Genomic DNA, 17,337 nt, shown 5'->3' with positions numbered 1-17,337 from the left:
AATATTTATAGCATCCTGAGATAAATGTGGATGGAAAAACTCACATATGGGGTGGGAGTGTAAGCTTGTAATGCCAGGTTACAATGCTGAGGCACTTCCTAAGAGCATGGGCAGGAGCAGTCCCCAGTTGATGTAGTCTTCAGTTTTCTGGAGCACACCCTCCATTTCCCTGTTTAATAAGTATTCGGAAGCAGCATGTAGTACAGAGGTTTACTGATTCTGTGGCTGGCAAGATCACCTGGCTCTTTAACACTTAGGTTTGAGGCTGTAATGGAACCCACTTTTAAAAGGAAGAGCTCTATGCCCCAGGGCTTCTAGGTCTGGGGAAAGGACTCCGGATCCAATCTGTTCTGACGCCGAGTCTGAGGAGAGAGCTCCCACCAGTCTGAGCAGGAACGGACTTCAGCCCAGTGTGTCACGCCAAGGCTGCTTTTGCTTGGCACTGCTGCTGTTAGGGGTGCTGGGAGGCTGATTCTTTCCATGCTGTAGCAGCGGGTTGTGGGTAAAGGTCTGTCGTAAGGGACCTAGGGCAAGAGAAGACAAACCTTGAGGAACGAAGGAAAGGAAGAAACAAATCAGAGAATCGAGCCTGCAAGGGTTATTTACCCCTGGCGGCTAGTTCCAAGTGATTCTGCATGCGTCGTTCGCGCTCCTGAAGCTGATGTGCCAGTTCAGCGTTCTTCCACCCTGTTGTAAAGAGGAGGAAGACACTGGGTCCTATGCCCATTTTTTTTTTTTTTTCCTATGCCCATTTTTAGATGACTTTCTCCCAGTCGTGTTTCACTAAGGACGTGTTTTAATAAGGGCACTTACCGCTTTTGAAGCTTTTTATAAAACCTTCCCGTGGTGGTAATTTGCTAGAGTCATGCACAACACGCTGGGGGATATTAAGTATAGTCCGTACAGCTGGAATCCGGAGGCAAGCCACCTGGACCAGGGAAAACATATTGGAGGAGAGCCAGTACATGAACACCGCCTGGAGGAGAAGAAAGAGACAGTACTCAGGAACTGTCCTCTACTGTCAGCTTGATGGGAGATGGCTGGGCTAGATGGAAAGGCTTGGAACCAGTTCCTAAACTATTACCTACCGTGGGGAAATGGATAGTTATGGGCAAGACAGCTAGGGGCATCACTCTGAGCACATTTCTCATCAACTGAAGATCAGTACTTTGCACACCGGTCTCTGCACCTAACTGCCAAAAAAACCAAAAACAAAACAAATGCATGTCATTTCTAGAGAATCTGGCTCAGATTTCAACCCATCAACTCTACTTTCTTCACTCTCCACTTTGCAGGCCTGGCACTTAGCTAACCTGAGCTTACCTCAAGGACACCCCACATTGTAGCAGTGACCACCAGTGGTAATATGTAGGTGGGGTCAGACAGTGTGAGATCCTGGAACCACAGAAGGCCACCTGTCTGCAGGCTGGGCACAGGAAGGTTGGCCATTTCTCTCAAGGCAATGAAGAAGGAGATGAAGATCGGGGCCTATTACACAGGATAAACAGTATCAGTACCCTTTAGCAAAGGGGACATTTTCATTTCTCTGTTACTGAAAACCCTATCACCACCACTTGTTTTTTGGGGGTTTAAGGCATGGGAAACAGGAGTTTATCTGACTGGTATAGGATAAAATAAGGAAAATATTTTTGCTTACCTGAGTCAGAGGTAGAATAAGCGGTCTAAAGAATTTAACATCATGCTTTTTCTGGTAAAATGTCATTTCCGAGGAGGCCTTGTAAACTGTAAAGGAGGGGAAGTTAATGGTTGGGTTAATAATTACACTGATGGGGGTGACCATCCTTATCACCTGGCCCATAAAGTTTCTACTTGACCCTGGCCAATCACTGGAAACATTAGGCCCAAGAAGCAGGTAGATCTTTAGAACTTGCCCACTTCTAGCAACTCCTGATACATGCCATTCCCTTCCCTCAGCAGAGTGCCAGGAGAGTGCAGATGTGGTCCTCTCCTGTGCGCATTCTGCAGTTGACTCACACTCAGCATGGTCTCCTGCCAACTTGGCCTCTCTGATTCGAGTGGAAAACTTTTGGATCTCTGGCATGTGGTTATGGATCTTGGCTGCTTCTCGCTGGCCCTTCACGATGAGAGGAAACACCAGGCAGCGGGCAAGGACGGTACCTGGAAAACACAGACAGGACTGGAGTGAAATCCAAGCAGTCCTGCAGTTGGAAGGTTGAAGGTTTTTAGGTCCTCACTAAAAGGGTCTTTTTTATTCTAGTTTTTTTCAATACTGTGACACCTGCTGAAGGAACACGTAACAAAGGGCAGGGATGACTTGGTTCCTGCAAGGCTTAGTCCTCTGCTTTGACCTCACAAAAATCTAGCATTAACTTCTATAAGGAATGGCCAGGGATACTATATATTTCCTTGAACAAAAGGAGGTGAGAAAAGATACTTTTCTAGATAGTGATGTCTGAAGTTTTCTATTATCAATGGAATCTCCCTACCTCCAACTCTTTAAGTATAACCCCAATATACATAAGAGATAAAATATAAGAGATATATAAGAACTGCTCCGAGAGAGAAAGTAGTCTGGCTACAGAACTATTCAAGCTCTAGCCTTTGCTTTTCTCAGAGGCACCATTATAGATGTTGGGGGCTCCGAGGAATGAAGAGTGAAAGCCGCTATCCTAGAAATCCCTAGGGTAGGAAGTAATCTGGTGGCTTACTGCTTTAGTTCCTCCCTGTTTCTTATACTTCCTATTTCCTGATCATTCAAAAAATATTTAGTTTATCTATAGACAAGGAAGGTGGTCTGGGCTGAGAAGAGAGGGTGGTGGTGCAGTGGGGAATATGGGATTAGGCTTTATCAACCTTACCATGGTTGATATGGGATGGGAAGAGAAGGGAAGCTAAGGATGAAATGGAAAATACTAGCCCTGAAGGAGGAGACTGAGAACTGGGCAATGGCAGTGGAAAGATGTGGTTAGAAAAGACCAGAAGAAAATCAGGAAAGATGATCACAAAGCCAAGGGAGAGATTTCAAGGTCTAATGTGTCTAATTCAGACCCTAGGCCCAAGGGGATCATAATGGAGGAGGAGGAAAGATCCTGGGCTTACATCCTCTCAAGAATATACCAAAATCTACAACTCCATATAGAATTACCTCTGTATAAAGAACTTTAGCAGAACAGATCTTACACACCTAAGGATATAAAGAAAAAGTCATTTTGAGTTGGGTAGGAGGCACAGACAAGGTCTAGTCAGGACCCACAGTGGCTGGGATTTCACAACCAGAGAGATAGACACTGTGAAACAAGAGGTCCAAGCCCCATATTGGGTTCCCAGCCCTACAACACCTGGCTTTGAAAATCAGCGAGGCAGGGCGCCTGGGTGGCTCAGTGGGTTAAAGCCTCTGCCTTCGGCTCAGGTCAGGGTCTCAGGGTCCTGGGATCGAGCCCCGCATCGGGCTCTCTGCTTGGTGGGGAGCCTGCTTCCTCCTCTCTGCCTCTCTACTTGTGATCTCTATCAAATAAATAAATAAAATCTTAAAAAAACAAAAACAAAAAAACAAAACCAGCGAGGCTTACACCTGGACCACATGTGAAGGAGATTCACGGACTAATTTTAGGGCATGCTGGCAGGGCAGGGATCTGTTGGAACATAATCTGGGGATGGAAGAGCTGGCAGGCACCATTTCCGACATTCTCCATCTACTGTGCTAGCACCAGCTTGTCCAGCCCAAGTGACCCACAGGCCAAGAGCCCTTAAGTGGCTCCCTGCCCCTGCCACACCCCGATGACCTGAGCCTGCACCAGAGCCACTCCCCCCAACAAGCAGCCCCTGCCCTGCATATACTAGAGCACCCACAGCAGCTGGACCCCACGGTCAGCCACACAGGAGGCCTGGCCTCCCCATCAGTGGAATACAGCTGTCACAGCTGGGCCTTATAGCCAGTTGTGCTGAGACCCACCCCCGACACTTGCCCACCCAACAGCAGCAGTGGCTGGATCTCAGACAGGATAGGGGACAGCCCTGCTTACCAGCATACCTGAAGAAGTTGTGGCGGAGCCCTGCAGACAGCTGTGTCAGGGAACAGCCCTGCAAACCACTGAGTTTGCACCAACAGTGACCCAGCCATAAGAGGAGGGTGCATGCAGCCCACACAAAGAACCCCTAGGGCACCTGGATCAGGTGACTGCAAAGTTTGCACTACTGAACCTCACAGGACGCCTACAAAAAGCTACTCCTTCAAGACCAAGAGACAGAACTGATCTAATTCAAAGAAACAGAGCATGTTATAAATGAAATAAGACAAAACCCCAGAAAAACAACTAAAGAGATGAACAATCTACCAGATAAAAAGGTCAGAGTAATAGCCATAAACATACTCACCGATCTCCAAAGAATGAACAAAATGAGAACTTCAACTATGAAAAAAAAAAAAAATCAGAGCTGAATACAGTAACTGAAATAAGTCCACTAGAGGGATTCAACAGCAGATTAGGTAATGCAGAAGAACAAATCAGTGATCTGAAAGGTAGTGGAAATCACCCAAAGGAACAGCAAAAAGGAAAATACGACAGTTTAAGGAACCTGTGGGGCAACATCAGGTCTAACTAACATTGGCATTATAGGGACCCAGAAGGAGAAGAAAGAGAAAGGGACAGAAAACCTGTCAGCTGAGAAATTCCCTAACCTGGCAAAGGAAACAGACATTTAAGTCCAGAAAGCACAGAGAATCCCAAAAAAGATGAGCCTAAAGAGACTCACACTAAGACTAGTTATTCAAAATGCCAACAGTTAAAGAATCTTAAAAGCAGCAAGAAAAAAAACAAAACAAAACCTAGTTACATACAAGGAACCCCCATAAGGCAATCAGCTGATTTTTCAGCAAAAACTTCAAAGGCCAGAGAGTGGCATAATATATTCAAAATAGTGAAAGGAAAAAACTTACAACCAAGAATACTCTACCTGGCAAGGTTATCACTCACACTGAAGGAGAGATAAGGAGTTTCCCACATAAGCAAAAGCTAAAGAGTTCATCCACACTGAACCAGCCCTGTAAAAGAAATGTTAAAAGGACTTCTCAAAACAGAAAAGGCCATAATTAGAAATAAGAAAATTTATGAAAAAAAAAATCTCACTATTAAACATATAATAAAGGTAGTGGATAATTACCTACAGAGCTAGGGTGAAGGTTACAAAAGTAGTAAAATCATCTAGACCTACAATAATTAGTCAAGGGATAAAAAAAAATTAGAATATCACAAATATCTTAGAATATTAATTCTAAGATACAATGTTAAAAACAATGTGGGAATTTTCAAGCCATTTTTTTGTATAACCTACCCATTCAAATTATTACACAATTATTTCACAGGCTTTCTAAATAAGTTTTTAAAGCTTGGGGGGGGAAAACCCCATAAAATGTGGGAAGGGGGGACTAGTATTTTTAGAATCCACTTGAATTTAAAGCAACCATCAACTTATATACATTTATATAAGATTTCTATACATACAGTGTTAAATAGGAACTTAATGGTAACCATAAACCAAATACCTATAATAGAACACACAAAAATGAAGAGAAAGGAATATAAACATAATACTAAGGCATGTCACCAAATTACAGGGGAGAAGACAGCAACAGAGAACTACAAAACCACCAGAAATCAATACAATGGTAAGAAGTAGGGGCGCCTGGATGGCTCAGTCAGTAGAGCATGTGATTCTTGACCAAAGGGTCCTGAGTTCAAGCCCCACATTGGATGTAGAAATTACTTAAGAAAATGGTAGGGGCTCCTGGGTGGCTCAGTGGGTTGGGTCTCTGCCTTCGGCTCAGATCATGATCTCAGGGTCCTGGGATCGAGCCCCGCATCCAGCTCTCTGCTCAGCGGGAAGCCTGCTTCCCCTTTCCCCTCTGCCTACCTGTGATCTTTCTCTCTGTCAAATAAATAAATAAAATCTTAAAAAAGAAGAAAACATGGTAAGAAGTATATATATCTATCAGTAATTAGTTTAAGTGTAAATGAACTACATGTTCCAACCAAAAAACCAACAAACCAAAGAGGGCAGCTTATGGTGGTATAGGCCTATCTTAGGAAAGAAAAATCTCGGGGCGCCTGGGTGGCTCAGTGGTTTAAGCCTCTGCCTTCAGCTCAGGTCATGATCTCGGGTCCTGGGATCGAGCCCCACATCAGGCTCTCTGCTCAGCGGGGAGCCTGCTTCTCCCTCTCTCTCTGCCTAATTGTGATCTGTCTCTCTCTGTGTCAAATAAATAAATAAAATCTTTAAAAAAAAAAAAAAGGAAAGAAAAATCTCAAAACAATCTAACCTTACTGCTAAATGAACCAGAAAAAGAACAAAACCCAAAGTTAGTAGAAGGAAGGAAATAATGAATATTAAAGTAGAAACAAATGAAATAGACTAAAAAAGCAATGGAGAAGATCAACAAAACTAGAGATGGTTCTTTAAAAAAGATAAACAAAATTGGTAAGGCTTTAGCCAGACCCATTAAGAAAAAGAGGGCCCAAATAAAATCAGAAGTGAAAGAATTTAACAACCACCACCACCTAGGAAACACAAACACAAAGGATTGCAAGACAGTACTATAAACAATTACATGCCAACAAATGGGACAACCTAAAAGAAATGTATAAACTCCCAGAAACATACAATCTTCCAAAACCAAATCTGGAAGAAATAGAAAATCTGAACAGACCAATTATTAGTAATGAAACTGAATGGGCAATCAAAATCCCAACAAAAAACACTCCAAAGACCAGATAACTTCACAGGTGAATTGTACCAAACATAGAGTAGTTAATACCTATCCTTAAACTATTCCAGAAGACAGAAGAGGAAGAAAAGCTTTCAAACTCGTTCTACAAGGCCAGCATTACCCAGATACCAAAAGCAGACAAAGACATTAAAAAAAGCGAAAACTAGGGGCGCCTGGGTGGCTCAGTGGGTTAAGCCGCTGCCTTCGGCTCGGGTCATGATCTCAGGGTCCTGGGATCGAGCCCCGAATCGGGCTCTCTGCTCGGCAGGGAGCCTGCTTCCTCCTCTCTCTCTGCCTGCCTCTCTGCCTACTTGTGATCTCTGTCTGTCAAATAAATAAATAAATAAAATCTTAAAAAAAAAAAAAAAAAAGCGAAAACTATACGGGCCAAAATCTGTGCTTAATATAAATGATGCAAAAAACCTCAACAAAATATTACCAAACTGGGGCGCCTGGGTGGCTCAATCGTTAGGCATCTGCCTGAAGCTCAGGTCATAATCCCAGAGTCCTGGGATCAAGCCCACATTGGGTTCTCTGCTTGGCAGGAAGCCTGCTTCTCCCTTTCCCACTCCCCCTGCTTGTGTTCCCTCTCTCACGGTCTCTGTCAAATAAAAAAAATTAAAAAATTTTTTTTACCCAAACACTATAATTTATTTTTATTTTTATTTTTTTAAAGATTTTATTTATTTGACAGAGAGAGATCACAAGTAGACAGAGAGGCAGGCAGAGAGAGAGGAGGAAGCAGGCTCCCTGCTGAGCAGAGAGCCCGATGCGGGACTCGATCCCAGGACCCTGAGATCATGACCTGAGCCGAAGGCAGTGGCTTAACCCACTGAGCCACCTAGGCGCCCCAACACTATAATTTATAACAATATACCTAAAGGATGATTTAATACATTTGATAACACATTTAGTAATACATTTAAAGGATGATTAACCCTGATCAAGTGAGATTTATTCTGGGAATTCAAGGATGGTTTAATATTCACAAATTCAGTGTGATTTACCACATTAACAAAATGAAAGAACAATGTTTAATCATCTCAACAGGTGCAGAAAAAGCCTACCTGTTTTGACAAAACTCCACATCCATTCAAGATAAAATCTCTCAATAAATTGTGTTCAGAGAGAATATACCTTACTATAAGAAAGGTCATATATGAAAAACTCATATTTAAGGGGCACCTGGGTGGCTCAGTCAGTTAAACATCTGCTTTTGGCTCAGGTCATGATCTCAGGGTCCTGGTATTCAGTCCCAAGTGAGACTCCCTGCTTGGCAGGAGGCCTGCTTCTCTCTCTCCCACTCTCCCTGCTTGTGTTGTCTCTCTCTGTCAAATAAATGAAATCTCTGGGAGGGGAAAAAAAAAAAAAAAGGATGTGGAGAAGAGAACCTTGGTGCACCACTGGTGAGAATGCAAAATTGTACAGCCCTGTGTCCAACTCCACACTCAGTGGTGAGTCTGGAAAGACGCACTTGCTCTTTCTCTTAAATAAATCTTAAAAAACCCCCCAAAACCAAAATATATTTGCACCTGTAAGTTCACTGTAGCATTATTTACAATCGTGAAGATATGGAGGTAACCTAAATATCTGTAGATAGATGAATGAATAAAGAAGGTGTGGCATATAAACACACAACAGAGTATTAAGCAGCGATTAAAAAAAAAAGTGAGGGGCACCTGGGTGGCTCAGTGGGTTAAAGCCAGCAGCATAAATAAATAAAATCTTAAAAAAAAAAAAAAAAAAGTGAGCTCTTACCATCAGTGACACAGATGGACCTATAGGGTATTAGGCTATGTGAAATAAGACAGAGAAAGATAAACACCATATAATTTCACTTGTGTGAAATCTAGAAAACAAAACAGACTCATAGATACAGAGAACAATCTGGTTGCCAGAGGGGAGGGGACTAGAGAAGATGGGCAAAATGGGAGGAAATTAAAAGGTACAAACTTCCAGGGGTGCTAGGCTGGCTCAGTCAGTGGAACATGTGGCTCTTGATCCCGGGGTTGTGAATTCGAGCCCTACACACCCAATGTGTGGGTCAGGATCATGACCCTGAGATAAAGATCTGCACACTCCATCAACTGACACCAGCTAGGCGCCCCAGGGATGCAATGTACAGCATAGAGAATTACAGTTACTATACTATAACAACTTTATATGGTTACATGGTGATCACTTCATAATATATATCTTGAATCACTATGTTGTACATCTGAAACTAATGTAATATTGTATATAAACTATAATAAAATAAATTGGAAAAAAGTGTCTAACACAGAAAGATCAAGTATGAAAAATGGGTTCAGTAATGATGTCACTGACAAAATGAGGTGGTTTTAGTAAGTCAGATTGCTAAAAAGAAAAGGTCAGATTGCTGAATGTCAAAGAGTGGAAAGAAAGAAGTCCACTGCATGCAGAACAGTCTTTTAAATAAGAGCTATGAAAGAAGAAAGAACTAAGGATGAAAAGAAGGGACTTTTCCTCAAGAAATCCATGGTATACTTGAACATGTTTATATTTTCAGAATAGGGCAGTAAAGAGAGAGAAGCTGAAGGCCTAGGGAAAAGGATGATCACCAGAGCAAGGTGTAGGAAGAACAGAATTTAAAGTATAGTCTTAGCCTGCAAGAGAAACAGTGTGGGCACCTTCCAACTGGCGGCAGGGGTGGGTGCGTGGGGAGAGGTCTAAGCACCAGGCCTGACCTATCACCTAAACCAGGGCAGCTTCATCACTGTCAACAAGGTCTCCTTACTCTAACCCCATGCTCACATTAAATATCTACACCTGTTGAATCCCAGGTGATCTAGTGGTTTTATAATGTCCTTTAGGAAAGAGAAGTAGCGTGTATCTAAGGATCAAGAGCCTCTATTCCTTGTCTGAATCATCTGCTTTTCTGACCCCTAAACTTCTGCAACTACAGTTGACCCTTGAGCAACAGGGGTTTGAACTCTCTGGGCCAAAGTATACGTTGTTGTTGTTTTTAAACAGTACTGTACATGTATTTTTTTCTTCCTTTATTATAAGAATGTAGAATACATGTAACATACGAAACATGTATGAACGGTTTGTGTTATCAGTAAGGCTTCTAACAGTAAGCTATTAAGTTTTTGAGGAGTCAAAAGTTATGGAATTTCAACTGCTGGGTGGGGTTAGTGCCCCTAATCCCCGGGTCGTTCAAGGGTCAGCTGTATTCCCTCCACCCACTTACAGAAAGGCTATCTTTAAAGTTCTACCCCTAAGTTCCCATTTCTTCTACCCTTGGCCAGGATGTGTTTCCCTTACATGCAGCAATGGCCCCCCACCAAGGTAGGCCTAGGTTAACATGCATAGATTCCAGTAAGTTCTGAATCAGTCCCACTGGGGTGTATGACCCCAGACCCAGTTCAGCGAAGCTCTGTTCTGCAGCAGCTTGGACGACATCTGTGGTCTCTCCAGAAGCCACCTCAGGTACTGCTGTGGGTGAGGGAGTTGCAGGAGGGCCCTGAACCTGTGCAAAAGGAAGTCATGTGTAATACTCAGTAGGGGGGACATACAGAAATCACAAGCCCCCTAATAACTAGTATCAGGTTGTTCTATTGACTTTCTACTTCTTGTTCTCCGGGTTAGTCTACACTGTAGACTACAGAATTCAAGGCTTATAAAGGACATCTTACTTTTTCCTCTGGACAGGAAGACGATTTACTTAAAGTAAGACTTCCTGACTTTCTTTCCTATTAGGAAGTTATTTCTTCTATCAGTGTTCCAAACTTCACAGTCATTTGAGTTTAACTGGCACAAATTTTGCAGATACTGAAACTATCATAATTTTCATTTAAAACAATTCAGTTTTTAAGACCAAAATATTCACTTGGTCTCATCATCAGAAATATTAATACCCAAGAAGTCATTCATATGAAATTTATAACTTTTCTAACACACATGCACACCTGGAATCATATCTCATACACCATCAGGGGCTTGCCACATTATGGCAAACAATGCCTTGTTTATAACATCAATCTCTCCTGCTGTACTTTCAATTATTTCCCCACTGATACGAAAATCTATCCGAAGCAGAGAGGCTACAATTTTGGGAGCTGTATGGAGTGTGCCACATCCCTCCTCCTTGTAAACAAAATAAAACCGACCAACAGACACTACTCCTAACGTCGCTGGGACGAATCGCCTCTTACCTGGGCTTCTGCGAACAAGATCACGGAGGTACTGAGGCCCCGGGGTCCAGAGCCAGCGAGAACGACATAGTGCGGGCGCTCGCAGCACTGGCGGGTTGGAAAGAGGAGCCCCGCAGTCAGCGGTTTCCGCGGCCAATGCGAGGAACCTGCGACGCTGTGTAACTGAGAGGGTAAAAGAAGGATGGAGCCCCTTTATCAGGAGCAGATGTCACTCATCATGTTCATTCGCCACGAAGCACGCAACCTTCTACCACAGGTGAAGTCACTATTACTCTCCGCGCGCAGACGGCAGGCCCGAATGCATGCACTTAGTGCGGACTGGCTCTCGGTTACCGGAGGCCCACCCCGGAGCACAGAGGTCGAGGCTGACGTTTCCGTGGCAGGGGTGACATCGGGACCCACAGACTATATGCGACAATATGAGGCCGCTGAGCCCGCAGGGTCGGGGACGTAACCCTCCCGTGTACTCAGGCGAGCCGAGGTCAAGAGAGGCAGGTCCCGGTGAGGTCAGCGTCTGCTCAGGCTGTTCCTGGCATGAGATGTCTCTGGCTGGGATCATGGGGACAGGTCTGGGTCCTGGCGCTCAGCCCTGGGGTAGCCTTACCTGACGCTGTGGCCGTAAGAGGCGCAGAAGCTCCCGCCGACCGTACATCAAACCTACCGCCATTTTGCTGGGAAGTGGGCTGAGTGCGCTTGCGCTTGCGCTTGCGCACTCAGAACTTCAGCCTCGCGGGAAGAGGCCCTTTTGGAAATGGGCAAGAAGCCAGAGCTGTTGCTATGATCAGGTGGTAACTGAGACTGGAACTCAGCGGCCATATTTGAAGTGGGTAAGAAGACTCTAAGGGCCCTATTAACAAGATCGCGCAGTGTGTTGGGAAGATTGAGAGGAAATTGAAATTAAAAGCCACTTGAAGGGCTGTCAGGGAGTGACTGCAAAATCCTAGGGATTTCTTGGCTGTCAGCTCCCAACTCTAACATCTGAAATGTACCTGACAGAAATGGTAAAGATAGGCAAAAAAATATAATCCAGATTTAGTAATAGTGGGGTTTATCACCTATCAATCACGTATGTTGGATACTATTGTAAATAAGATTTTAAAGTTTACTTTGAAAAATTAATACAGTTACAGGTGATGACAAATATACAACTACAGGACTCTTGGGGGAGAAAACCCCGAACTGTTACTTTGGTGCCCCCAAATGAACCATCTGTCACAGTATTTACAGTGGCCTTGTACAGCCACTATGGAAAACAGAAGTTTCTCAAAAAATTAAAAATAGAACTACTATATGATCCAGAAATTCCATGTGTGGGAATATATCTGAAGGAAACAAAAACACTACATCAAAGAGATGTGTGCACCTTCATGTTCACAGTAGCATTATGTATAATGGCCAAGACGAGGAAAGAATCCAAATATCTGTAAGAGGATGAATGGAAAAAAGAAATTGTGGAATAAATGTACAATGGCAAATAATTCAGTCACAAAAAAGAAGGTAATCCTGCCATTTGTGACAGCATGGATGGACCTTGAAAGCATTACGCTAAGTGAAATAAGTCACGCAGAGAAAGACATATACTGTATGATCTCTCTTTTATGGGGATTAAAAAAAAAACTCATAGAAAAAAGAGATCAGATTTGTAGTTATCAAAGGCAGGGGGTGGGACATGCAGAATGGATAAAGGTGGTCCAAAGGTCCAAACTTCCAGGTAGAAATAAGTACTGGGGATATAATGTACAACATGATGACAATAGGTAATATGGCATATTTGGTATGGTATATTTGGAAGTTGTTAAAGGAGTAAATCTTAGGAGTTCTCATCACAAGATAAAAACCATTTTCTTTCTTTTTTTTTTTGTATATGAGATGATGGATATTAACTAAATCTATTGTAATTATTTTGTAATATATGTAAGTCAAGTCATGCTGTACACCTTAACTTAAAATTGACTGTGTGTCATTTTACCTCAATAAATCTGGAAAAATGTTCTCGACACACACAGATTGTTACTTTGCAAGGTGATGACTATGCTAACTAACTTTATTGGTAATTGTTTTGCAATGTATATTAAGTTATTACATTTTTACAGTTATACAATATTATATGCCAGTCATATCTCAATAAAGCTGGGAAAAAAGGAAGATTTTGAGGAATATATAAAAAAATTCTAGGGGTGTTTGGGTGGCTCAGTCAGTTAAGCATCCAACTCTTAATTTCGGCTCAGGTCCTCATCTCAGGGTCATGAGATTGAGACCCAAGTCAGGCTCTGGGTTCAGCTCAGAGTCTGACTGAGATTCTCTCCGTTTCACTCCCCCTCTGCACCTCCTCCTGCTTGCCCAGGTGCATGTGCTTGCTCTCAAATAAATAAAAAAATCTTTAAAAAAAATCTACCAAAACAAACATGTAAATTAGGCAAGGTTGCTGGATACAAGGTCAATATGCAAAAAATCAATTTCTATACACTAACAATAAACAATTAGAAAATAAAAAATGTCATTTACAAGAGCATCTAAACCAAGAAACATTTATGAGTACATTTAACAAAAGTGAGTGTAAACAAACAAACAAAGGAACTCAAAATATGTGTCTGACTTGTATAGTGACAGCTACAAAACATTACTGAGGGAAAATTTAAGAGGTTTAATCAAGTGGAGAGATAAACCATGTTGATGGATTTTAAGACTCAATATTGTTTAGAGGTTGATCCTTCTCAAAGTGATTTATAGCAATCTCAATAAAAATCCCAGCACTTTTGTAGAAACTGACAAATAATTTATATGAAATATTTATATGAAAAATATAAAAGATCTAGAATAGACAAAACACTTTTTGAAATTGAAGAACAAAGTTGGAGGAATTACAGTACCAGATTTCAGGACTTACTATAAAACAACAATAATGAAGGCAGTGTGGTACTGGCATAAAATAGACATTTAGATCAAAGGAACAGAACAGTGTTCAGAAAAAACCCCACACATACATGATCAACTTATTTCAATAAAACTGCCAAGGCAACTCAAAGGGAAAAGGGAATCTTCTCAACAAATGATGCTGGAATAACTGGATATCCCTATAGGAAAAATTCAATCCTCAACTCTTAGCTTGTACATTATATAAAAATTAACTTAAAATGGGTCATAATCCTAGGCTTAAAAGCTAAAACTATAAATTTTCTAGAAGAAAGCACAAAATACATTGGAGTAGGCAAAGATTTCCTAGACGGAATACAAAAACACAAGTCATAAAAGAGAAATTTGATAAATAGGACTTCATCAAAATTTAAAATGCTGGCCCTTTGAAAGGCATTAAAAAAATTAAAAGGCAAGCATAGACTGCAAAAATAATTACAATACTTACATCTAACAAAAGATTTGTATCTAGGATATATAAATGACTCTTTTTGTAATATAATGATTAAAAACAATGTAGCCCATGAAAATTGGCAAATGTTTTGAACAGGCATTTCATGAAAGAAGATAATAGAAAGAATAGCTAGAAATCAGGGTGCCTGGGTGGCTCATTTGGGTGAGCATCCAACTCTTGATCTCAGCTCAGGTATTGATCTCAGGATTGTGAGCTCAGGCCCTGAGTTGGGCTCCACACTGGACATGGAGCCTACTTAAAAATAAAAAAAGAAAAGAAAAGAAAAGAAAAGAATAGCCAAAATCACATGAAGAGACGTTCAAAATCATTAGTCATCAAGGAAATGCAAAATAAAACCACACCGATTTACTTCTACATACTACTAGAATTGCTGAAATTAATTGATGGATAATACCAGGTATTGGGGTGGATATGTGAAGCAAGTAGAACTTTCATAAATTGCTGGTAGGAATGCAAAATGGTACAATCACTTGGCAGATTCCTATAAAATTAAATGTACACTTACTAAATGACCAAGCAATGCCACTTCTAGCTATTTTTTCAAGAGAAATGAAAATATCTGTTCACAAGAAGGCTTGTACAGGAGTATTCTCAGCAGTTTTATTCATAGTAACACCAAACTGGAAACAAATATTCATCTGTATGTGATTAGATAAATCCCGGTGGGATGGAATGCACTAGCAATAAATAGGAATGGACTAGTGATACACACGACATGGGTGAATTTCAGAAACACTATGCTGACCAAAAGAAGCCAGGGACAAGAGAATCCATAATTCAGTTTCATTATCTGAAGTTCTAGAGCTGAAAAATGTGACAGAAATGAATCAAATGTGACAGAAAGCAGATCAATGATTGCCTGGAGCTGTGGGTGTGTGGGTGAGGGTAGAATTGACAGCTGAGAGGTTAGAGGGAACATTTTGTGATGATAGAAATATTGCACATTTTGATTGTGTTGGTGGTTTTATAGGTGAATAACATTTATCAAAAACTCAGCAAACAGGGGTGCCTGGGTGGCTCAGTGGGTTAAGCTGCTGCCTTTGGCTCAGGTCATGATCCCAGGGTCCTGGGATCGAGCCCCACATTGGGCTCTCTGCACAGCGGGGAGCCTGCTTCCCTTCCTCTTTCTCTGCCTGCCCCTCTGCCTACTTGTGATCTGTCAAATAAATAAATAAAATCTTAAAAAAAAAACTCAGCAAACAATTCACTTAAATGGGCACATTTTATGTGTTATACATCAATACATTTCATTCATAAGTAAAAAAAGTTTATAGAAGTCATTGCTCTGTCAAAATAGTGTATTTGCTTCAGTTATCCATAAATTTCACATAGAAATTTAAAAAAAATTTTTTTTAAAGATTTTATTTATTTATTTGACAGAGAGAGAGATCATAGGTAGACAGAGAGGCAGGCAGAGAGAGAGGAGGAAGCAGGCTCCCTGCTGAGCAGAAAGCCCGATGCGGGGCCCGAACCCAGGACCTGGGATCATGACCTGAGCCGAAGGCAGCGGCCTAACCCACTGAGCCACCCAGGCGCCCCTCACATAGAAATTTTTAAAAATTAATTTTCTGGGGGCGCCTGGGTGGCTTAGTGGGTTGGACCTCTACCTTCGGCTCCGGTCATGAAGGAGCCTGCTTCCCTCTCTCTCTCTGCCTGCTGCTCTCCCTGATTGTGATCTCAGTCTCTCTGTCAAATAAATAAAATCTTTAAAAAAATTAATTTTCTGGTAATTATTTTACTTTTTCATCCAGCATGGATATTCATTCTTTGGTGTCTTTGAGATATTTGGTGCCTTTGTGAGATACACATAATGTGCTTTAGCAATTCTGTGGAGAGATTGTTTCTAACTAAGAGAACACCAGGGATGGCTTCATGGAGGAAATCTTTTTTTTTTTTTTAAGATTTTATTTTATTTTTTTAAGATTTTATTTATTTATTTGACAGACAGAGATCACAAGTAGGCAGAGAGGCAGGCAGAGAGAGAGGGGGAAGCAGGCTCCCCGCCGAGCAGAGAGCCCGATGTGGGGCTCTATCCCAGGACCCCGGGATCATGACCCGAGCCAAAGGCAGAGGCTTTAACCCACTGAGCCACCCAGGCACCCCTAAGATTTTATTTATTTAGGGTCACCTGGGTGGCTCAGTTGTTAAGCGTCTGCCTTCGGCTTGGGTCATGATCCCAGAGTTCTGGGATGGAGTCCTGCATCAGGCTCCCAGCTAAGTGGGAAGCCTGCTTCTCCTTCTCCCATTCCCTCTGCTTGTGTTCCCTCTCTCTCTGTGTCTCTCACTGTCAAATAAATAAAATCTTAAAGAAAAAGATTTTATTTATTTGACAGAGAAAGAGACAATGAGAGAGGGAACACAAGAAGGGGAAGAGGGAGAGGGAAAAGCAGTCTTCTCGCTGAGCAAGGAGCCCAATCGGGGGTCAATTCCAGGACCCTGGGGTCATGACCCGAGCCAAAGGCAGATGCTTAACAACTGAGCCACCCAGGTGCCCCAAGGAAACCATTTTTAATCTTGGCCTTAGATTAGTTAATAGAAACAGAGAAAGGGGTGCCTGGGTGGCTCAGTGGTTTAAACCTCTGCCTTCAGCTCAGGTCATGGTCTCAGGGTCCTAGGATCGAGCCCCGCATTGGGCTCTCTGCTCAGCGGGGAGGCTGCTTCCCCTCTCTCTATGCCTGTCTCTCTGCCTACTTGTGATCTCTCTCGGCCAAATAAATGAATAAAATCTTAAAAAAAAAAAAGAAACAGAGAAGGAGAAATAAAGATAATGATACGGCATTCCAGGCAGAATGGACAATAAAGCAAAGCAGTATTGTCTTTTGCAAAAATACACTGGAGAGAATTCGAGTCTGTACTTCACTGTTTATTATATCATGTCTCTATATCAAACACCTATATGCAATTATCTGTAACTTTTAATTATGCACAGATGATTTTTCCCTATGCAGAATGTTCCTTAGGCTTAATCAGGAAATCTTTTAAAGAATCATCACTACGAATTCATTAACTTAAAAATTGGCACTGGC

The 17,337-nt window shown here is 41.9% G+C and overlaps 1 protein-coding gene across 1 annotated transcript; it reads right to left on the bottom strand.

Annotated features, from left to right (window-relative positions):
• Window positions 1–196: 196 nt before the first annotated feature.
• OXA1L (OXA1L mitochondrial inner membrane protein) lies at window positions 197–11,654 on the bottom strand. The gene is made up of 10 exons (XM_047736373.1): window positions 11,528–11,654; window positions 10,924–11,085; window positions 10,034–10,238; window positions 1,996–2,139; window positions 1,658–1,743; window positions 1,324–1,488; window positions 1,089–1,193; window positions 814–976; window positions 607–687; window positions 197–524 (listed from the first exon to the last, which is right to left on the bottom strand). The coding sequence occupies exons 1-10, from the start codon at window positions 11,588–11,590 to the stop codon at window positions 403–405; spliced, it is 1,296 nt and encodes a 431-aa protein (XP_047592329.1). The 5' UTR covers window positions 11,591–11,654; the 3' UTR covers window positions 197–402.
• Window positions 11,655–17,337: the final 5,683 nt, after the last annotated feature.

This window comes from Lutra lutra, chromosome 7, assembly GCF_902655055.1.
Source record: "Lutra lutra chromosome 7, mLutLut1.2, whole genome shotgun sequence".
Lineage (NCBI taxonomy): Eukaryota > Metazoa > Chordata > Mammalia > Carnivora > Mustelidae > Lutra > Lutra lutra.
This window is presented reverse-complemented; position numbering and strand designations above follow the sequence as displayed.

Coding starts and splice junctions, on each gene's coding strand:
- OXA1L (XM_047736373.1), bottom strand. CDS start 11,590: ATGGCGGTAGGTTTGATGTACGGTCGGCGGGAGCTTCTGCGCCTCTTA. Junction 1,744..1,995: donor GGCAGGAGACCATGCTGAGT/GTGAGTCAACTG, acceptor CCTCCTTTACAG/TTTACAAGGCCTCCTCGGAA. Junction 977..1,088: donor TAACTATCCATTTCCCCACG/GTAGGTAATAGT, acceptor CTTCTCCTCCAG/GCGGTGTTCATGTACTGGCT.